General features: G+C 41.7%; 1 protein-coding gene across 1 annotated transcript in view; it reads right to left on the bottom strand.

Annotated features, from left to right (window-relative positions):
- The window catches only part of CPNE7 (copine 7), a 63544-nt gene that overhangs the window by 34979 nt on the left and 20084 nt on the right, over nucleotides 1–8481 (bottom strand). The window contains exon 3 of the mRNA XM_018557326.1: nucleotides 4987–5061. Within this exon, the coding sequence (XP_018412828.1) occupies nucleotides 4987–5061 (75 nt within the window). The remainder of the gene's footprint in view (nucleotides 1–4986; nucleotides 5062–8481) is intronic.

Genomic DNA, 8481 nt, shown 5'->3' with positions numbered 1-8481 from the left:
GGGGGGGGGGGGGGGGGTTGTGCTTTTTTTTAATTATTTACACATTTTTTATTTATTTTTTCATTATTATTTTACTGTTGGGGGGGCTTTGGGGAAATATCAGGGATCTAAACAGCTCCCTGACATTTCCCTTTTGAAATAGAAAAAAACACTGAGGACACAGAGTCCTCAATGGATTTTTCTGCAGCCTCAGCACTCAGTGAATGGGAAGCACTCAGTAAAGAGGCTTCCCATTCATTCACAGACTGCGGATAGTAAGATATTTACTATCAAGCAGATTCTCAATGGGGAAAAGCCTCTGTACTGAGTGCTTCTCTCCATTGAGAAATTCATGAATGAACAGGAGGTGATGTGAATCACCTCCTGTTCATTCATAACTGGGGACACATAGCACTATGTGTCCCCAGTTATTTACAAACACTGAAGTGATCAGATGATCACTCCAGTGTTTGTGCTATTCACGGAGGATCGGTAAATGTCAATGATACTTACCAATCCCCCGCTCGGCCACGCACACAGCCGCTGTCATCCTGAAACTGACAGGAGGACAGCGGCTCCGCTCTCTTACTATTGTTTTTGTGCAGTGATGTTCCACCCCACTCCCCCCACCATTAGCATGCACCGCCAGCACCACACCACCCTGCCCCCCCCCTTCAAGGTGGCTCAGTGGTTTGCACATCTAACTTGTAGCCCTAGTGTTTTCAGTTCAAACCCCAGCCAGGACACCATCTGCATGGAGTTTGCATTGTGCTTTTGTGGGTTTACTTCCATACTCCTAAGACATGCTGGAAGGTAAATTGACCCTATCGTGTGTATGAGAGATAGGAAGGAACTTTAGATTGTAAGCTCCTTGAATGCAGTCACTGATGTGAATGTACAATATGTAAAGCACTGCGTAAACTGATGGTGCTGTATAAATGTCTGTAATAAATTATTACTATATCTTAATTACCATTATGGTAGTGGTTTTAATTACTGGCCATCAAACTACCATTAAATACCTTAATCGTGATTATAACCTGGTTCTGTTTCACATGCACAAATAAGATTAAACAATGCTGATTTTGCCATGGCCACTTTAGATATGACACACTTTGCCATGGCACTGATAAGACACCACCCTAGTAAATTTAAGTAAGTAAAATACCATTTCATGAGAAAGGCTCTCAATAGCTATTGCAAGCATATATTTCCTATCCTACATCCGTGCAATATTCAGGTTTGTGAATTGAGGATTAAAAAATATAGTGAGGTGAAAAACCAAACACAGTTAAAACAGCTCATGTGTCTTACTGAATTGACTCTGCCAAATGCTTACCGTAATGGTGGATTTTCCTGCGTATTTTCCATATTTCAGGAACAGTCCTTTGGTATTCCTCTTCTGTGCAACAATCTGTCAGGAAATGGAGCAAAGGGTTAAAAAAAGTACTCCAATCACACATTACAATTTAACATTTTGAGTTACTCCACTTTGCATGTAAGACCAGCCGAAGGATACCACCACCGATCTTCCCTATCAGCTATCACATAAGCATGTACTCTTAGCTTGGCCAAGTCTGAAAGTTCATCCTATGAAGGCTGGAAGGAATGCTGTTTGTAGACTCTACTGGAGCTTCTTTAATAAGACGAAACAGTAGTGAGCATTCCAAAATATAAAATAAATATTTCCCACCGAGTTGTGTCAGTTCATATTGTCTGTCCACCTCTGCCACTATTCATGAATATGAGAACTGTTGCCTGATACTTACCTGAACCTGAAATACCCTGTTTCCCTGAAAATAAGACCTACCCCGAAAGTAAGACCTAGCACTATTTTTCAAGATTCCTGTAATATAAGACCTACCCCGAAAATAAGACCTAGTTTGGTGGTAGCATGTGAGGGGGAACTTAAAGAGCAGGAGAGATGGTATCAGCCTGCAGGGACATACTGTATTAAGGGGATGACAGGGGACTCCCTCTGGCCAGTACAGTGACAGGGAGCACTCCAGTACCATACTTCACCAACTGCTGTCCCCCTGAAGGCACTGTTTAATGTAATGGTACGGTACTGTAATGTGTACCGGTAAATGGTACCGTACTTTACCGTGCTGTCCACTGTCTGATGTCCCCTCTGCTGTACCGCTGGTACCGCTGTCCCTGATGGCAAAGAAGGCCGGTGCTGTAGAAAGCAAGGCTGCGGAGTCGCATTAGCCCATACTTCCTCTATAGCGCCGGTTACTAACTTTGAACATAACTTTGGATTGTTGTACATTTTGTTGCACATTAAAAAAAAAATATATGCCCTGAAAATAAGACCTAGTGTGTTTTTTTGGGGCAAAAACAAATATAAGACAGTGTCTTATTTTTGGGGAAACACGGTAGAGAGCTTAAGGTGTCAGCTGTTATAAGTGGTATAATCCTCTCATATTGGGCTGAGAGGTCAGGCTACAGGAGATGGTCAGAGACTGCAGACATGCAACAGAAGATGGTCAAAGATTACTGACCTGCTACAAGAAATGGTCAAAGACTATGGACTTGCTACAACAGGTGGTCAAAGACTATGGACTTGCTACAACAGGTAGTCAAAGACTATGGACTTGCTACAACAGGTGGTCAAGGATTATGGACTTGCTACAACAGGTCCTCAAAGACTATGGACTTGCTACAAGAGATGATCAGAGACTGCAGACATGCAACAGAAGATAATCAAAGACTGTGGGCTTGCTAGAAGAGATGGTCAAAGACTGTAGACATGTAACAGGAGATGGTCAAAGGCTATGGGCTTCCTGCAAGTGATGGTCTAAACCCATGAAAGGTTATACAAATTACAATTTAGCATTTTTAGTTACTCCACTTTGCATGTAAGACCAGACAAATGAATTGGAGTGCAGTTGGATATGCAGGCAGAATTTGACACCCTGCCGATCTTCACTATCATCTGTCACATAAGCATGCAAGCTCAGGCTGTCCAAGTCTGAACATTGACGCTTTGAAGTCAGGAAGGAAAGCCACTAAACAGTAGTGAGATTTCCAAAATATAAGACCAATATTTCCCAGTGTGTCAGCTTGTGTTGTCTGCTGGCCTCTGCAGCTGTCCATGACTGAGAAATGTTGCCTGATTCTTATAATCCTGAGAGTGCTTAAGGTGTCAGCAGTTATGATTGGTATAATCCTCTCCATATTGGGCTGAGAGTGGTTCTGCTCAATATCTCTATCACTGCACTTTGATGAACTAGTCTAATACAGAGGAGAAATTTGGTGTCCTGTCAGCTTTTATAAAATAGGCTGAGAGCTTTCCAAGAGTAGAACAGAATATAAAGAAGTTTAGCAGCTCCAGCGTTCTTACACAATATCTATTCAGCGGGGTCTAAGCAGGTCAATCCCTACCAATCCGCATCAGACAAGGAGAGGAAAGTTCTCGGTCTAATCAGACAGGTAATTCAGGAGAGGTCACACCTAGGGCACGAAATTCCTGGGGGAAAACTCTGTTATATTAACACATCTTGTTCCTTGATAAGTGTGCACATAGGACACAGAGAAAAACTTCTTTAAATTATATATAAAGAACAAAACAGTTTTTCACAATTACGCAAGTACATGTTTCATCTGATTGCAAGTTATAGTTCATGTTGAAAGTTTGAGCTGAATAGACTCAAATGATTTCTGATCAGAGGTATAGACATCTGATGATGATTTGGTTGGGGGGTTGTGCTTTTTTTTAATTATTTACACATTTTTTATTTATTTTTTCATTATTATTTTACTGTTGGGGGGGCTTTGGGGAAATATCAGGGATCTAAACAGCTCCCTGACATTTCCCTTTTGAAATAGAAAAAAACACTGAGGACACAGAGTCCTCAATGGATTTTTCTGCAGCCTCAGCACTCAGTGAATGGGAAGCACTCAGTAAAGAGGCTTCCCATTCATTCACAGACTGCGGATAGTAAGATATTTACTATCAAGCAGATTCTCAATGGGGAAAAGCCTCTGTACTGAGTGCTTCTCTCCATTGAGAAATTCATGAATGAACAGGAGGTGATGTGAATCACCTCCTGTTCATTCATAACTGGGGACACATAGCACTATGTGTCCCCAGTTATTTACAAACACTGAAGTGATCAGATGATCACTCCAGTGTTTGTGCTATTCACGGAGGATCGGTAAATGTCAATGATACTTACCAATCCCCCGCTCGGCCACGCACACAGCCGCTGTCATCCTGAAACTGACAGGAGGACAGCGGCTCCGCTCTCTTACTATTGTTTTTGTGCAGTGATGTTCCACCCCACTCCCCCCACCATTAGCATGCACCGCCAGCACCACACCACCCTGCCCCCCCCCTTCAAGGTGGCTCAGTGGTTTGCACATCTAACTTGTAGCCCTAGTGTTTTCAGTTCAAACCCCAGCCAGGACACCATCTGCATGGAGTTTGCATTGTGCTTTTGTGGGTTTACTTCCATACTCCTAAGACATGCTGGAAGGTAAATTGACCCTATCGTGTGTATGAGAGATAGGAAGGAACTTTAGATTGTAAGCTCCTTGAATGCAGTCACTGATGTGAATGTACAATATGTAAAGCACTGCGTAAACTGATGGTGCTGTATAAATGTCTGTAATAAATTATTACTATATCTTAATTACCATTATGGTAGTGGTTTTAATTACTGGCCATCAAACTACCATTAAATACCTTAATCGTGATTATAACCTGGTTCTGTTTCACATGCACAAATAAGATTAAACAATGCTGATTTTGCCATGGCCACTTTAGATATGACACACTTTGCCATGGCACTGATAAGACACCACCCTAGTAAATTTAAGTAAGTAAAATACCATTTCATGAGAAAGGCTCTCAATAGCTATTGCAAGCATATATTTCCTATCCTACATCCGTGCAATATTCAGGTTTGTGAATTGAGGATTAAAAAATATAGTGAGGTGAAAAACCAAACACAGTTAAAACAGCTCATGTGTCTTACTGAATTGACTCTGCCAAATGCTTACCGTAATGGTGGATTTTCCTGCGTATTTTCCATATTTCAGGAACAGTCCTTTGGTATTCCTCTTCTGTGCAACAATCTGTCAGGAAATGGAGCAAAGGGTTAAAAAAAGTACTCCAATCACACATTACAATTTAACATTTTGAGTTACTCCACTTTGCATGTAAGACCAGCCGAAGGATACCACCACCGATCTTCCCTATCAGCTATCACATAAGCATGTACTCTTAGCTTGGCCAAGTCTGAAAGTTCATCCTATGAAGGCTGGAAGGAATGCTGTTTGTAGACTCTACTGGAGCTTCTTTAATAAGACGAAACAGTAGTGAGCATTCCAAAATATAAAATAAATATTTCCCACCGAGTTGTGTCAGTTCATATTGTCTGTCCACCTCTGCCACTATTCATGAATATGAGAACTGTTGCCTGATACTTACCTGAACCTGAAATACCCTGTTTCCCTGAAAATAAGACCTACCCCGAAAGTAAGACCTAGCACTATTTTTCAAGATTCCTGTAATATAAGACCTACCCCGAAAATAAGACCTAGTTTGGTGGTAGCATGTGAGGGGGAACTTAAAGAGCAGGAGAGATGGTATCAGCCTGCAGGGACATACTGTATTAAGGGGATGACAGGGGACTCCCTCTGGCCAGTACAGTGACAGGGAGCACTCCAGTACCATACTTCACCAACTGCTGTCCCCCTGAAGGCACTGTTTAATGTAATGGTACGGTACTGTAATGTGTACCGGTAAATGGTACCGTACTTTACCGTGCTGTCCACTGTCTGATGTCCCCTCTGCTGTACCGCTGGTACCGCTGTCCCTGATGGCAAAGAAGGCCGGTGCTGTAGAAAGCAAGGCTGCGGAGTCGCATTAGCCCATACTTCCTCTATAGCGCCGGTTACTAACTTTGAACATAACTTTGGATTGTTGTACATTTTGTTGCACATTAAAAAAAAAATATATGCCCTGAAAATAAGACCTAGTGTGTTTTTTTGGGGCAAAAACAAATATAAGACAGTGTCTTATTTTTGGGGAAACACGGTAGAGAGCTTAAGGTGTCAGCTGTTATAAGTGGTATAATCCTCTCATATTGGGCTGAGAGGTCAGGCTACAGGAGATGGTCAGAGACTGCAGACATGCAACAGAAGATGGTCAAAGATTACTGACCTGCTACAAGAAATGGTCAAAGACTATGGACTTGCTACAACAGGTGGTCAAAGACTATGGACTTGCTACAACAGGTAGTCAAAGACTATGGACTTGCTACAACAGGTGGTCAAGGATTATGGACTTGCTACAACAGGTCCTCAAAGACTATGGACTTGCTACAAGAGATGATCAGAGACTGCAGACATGCAACAGAAGATAATCAAAGACTGTGGGCTTGCTAGAAGAGATGGTCAAAGACTGTAGACATGTAACAGGAGATGGTCAAAGGCTATGGGCTTCCTGCAAGTGATGGTCTAAACCCATGAAAGGTTATACAAATTACAATTTAGCATTTTTAGTTACTCCACTTTGCATGTAAGACCAGACAAATGAATTGGAGTGCAGTTGGATATGCAGGCAGAATTTGACACCCTGCCGATCTTCACTATCATCTGTCACATAAGCATGCAAGCTCAGGCTGTCCAAGTCTGAACATTGACGCTTTGAAGTCAGGAAGGAAAGCCACTAAACAGTAGTGAGATTTCCAAAATATAAGACCAATATTTCCCAGTGTGTCAGCTTGTGTTGTCTGCTGGCCTCTGCAGCTGTCCATGACTGAGAAATGTTGCCTGATTCTTATAATCCTGAGAGTGCTTAAGGTGTCAGCAGTTATGATTGGTATAATCCTCTCCATATTGGGCTGAGAGTGGTTCTGCTCAATATCTCTATCACTGCACTTTGATGAACTAGTCTAATACAGAGGAGAAATTTGGTGTCCTGTCAGCTTTTATAAAATAGGCTGAGAGCTTTCCAAGAGTAGAACAGAATATAAAGAAGTTTAGCAGCTCCAGCGTTCTTACACAATATCTATTCAGCGGGGTCTAAGCAGGTCAATCCCTACCAATCCGCATCAGACAAGGAGAGGAAAGTTCTCGGTCTAATCAGACAGGTAATTCAGGAGAGGTCACACCTAGGGCACGAAATTCCTGGGGGAAAACTCTGTTATATTAACACATCTTGTTCCTTGATAAGTGTGCACATAGGACACAGAGAAAAACTTCTTTAAATTATATATAAAGAACAAAACAGTTTTTCACAATTACGCAAGTACATGTTTCATCTGATTGCAAGTTATAGTTCATGTTGAAAGTTTGAGCTGAATAGACTCAAATGATTTCTGATCAGAGGTATAGACATCTGATGATGATTTGGTTGCGCACAGAATGGGAGCTCATCCTTGGCAACAAGATTTTCAAGTGGAAATCCAGGTAAAACCTTTTTCTTTTTTTTTACATTTTAAAATGAATGGTGAAAACTTAAAGCTTTGGGGGGGGTTTTTATGGCCTGTGCAACCTTTAGGGTAAATTTCCTTTACTTTCCATCGCGGTGACCACTGTCACCTGCCTAAACCTTCCCAAAATAAAAAAAAGTTTTGGATGAGGTTCCATTTTACATGTTCATATAATATGAGCTTGATTACCAGAATCAATTTTCTGTTTTGGGTCTGCCTCTCTGTGTCAGTGAATGGGAACCCTTTGGATAGTCCTTGAAGCTACACTAAGATTGTTTGGCACAATAGAGATAAAGTAGATTACCAGATTCCAGGAAAAATAATACACATATACAGAGAAACTGTAGCTGCCCATATCAGTAGACATTTATTGGAAAAAGCTTTTTCAATTTTCTAATTGAGAATCGTTTTCGACCACAGTGATGAAAAAAATCGAAGGAGCAGGATGGATTTTTTTTCTATATAATTCTAAAATCGAATGTTAAATCGAATGTTAAAACCAAACAACATTTTGAATGGCATTCGTCAGGTCTCTGATGGCATTATCCAATGCTCTGACAAGATTTTTTTGTATAAATGATTGTATTAAATTCTACCAATTTATGTCCAGCTTTCTTCATGCATATTGCATGCAGACAGCATCCCTTAAAGGGAAATTCCACTGTCCCAGGCAAATTTGGAAAAAGAGAATTACCCCCACCAATCTACTCCCTCTGCCCCTGCCCTCCCCGCTACTCTTATGTGTTAATGATCGCTTCTTCTTCCCCTCCGTGTAATATCCATACTCCATATCCATGTACTCAGGATTGCAGCATGTATTTTCAAATTTCTCTCGCAAATGGTGAGCACCCATTGGTCAGCGTGGTCACCTGACTGTGCTGAGCAATGAGATGCGCTTCTGACCAATTTTGCTCCCCATTTGCAAGCAAAATTGAAGTACATACCGCAGGGCTGCAATCCCGTACAGAGTGTGGATATGACACCGGCAACCACGGAGGGGAAGAAGTGATTGTTGACAGGTAAGAGTGGGGGGGGGGGGGAGGGGGAGGTTGGGGGG

Source organism: Nanorana parkeri, unplaced genomic scaffold (assembly GCF_000935625.1).
Source record: "Nanorana parkeri isolate BGI_ZX_2015 unplaced genomic scaffold, ASM93562v1 scaffold280, whole genome shotgun sequence".
Classification (NCBI taxonomy): Eukaryota; Metazoa; Chordata; class Amphibia; order Anura; family Dicroglossidae; genus Nanorana; species Nanorana parkeri.
Note: the sequence above shows the minus strand (reverse complement) of the source record. Positions and strands in the feature narration are given on the sequence as shown.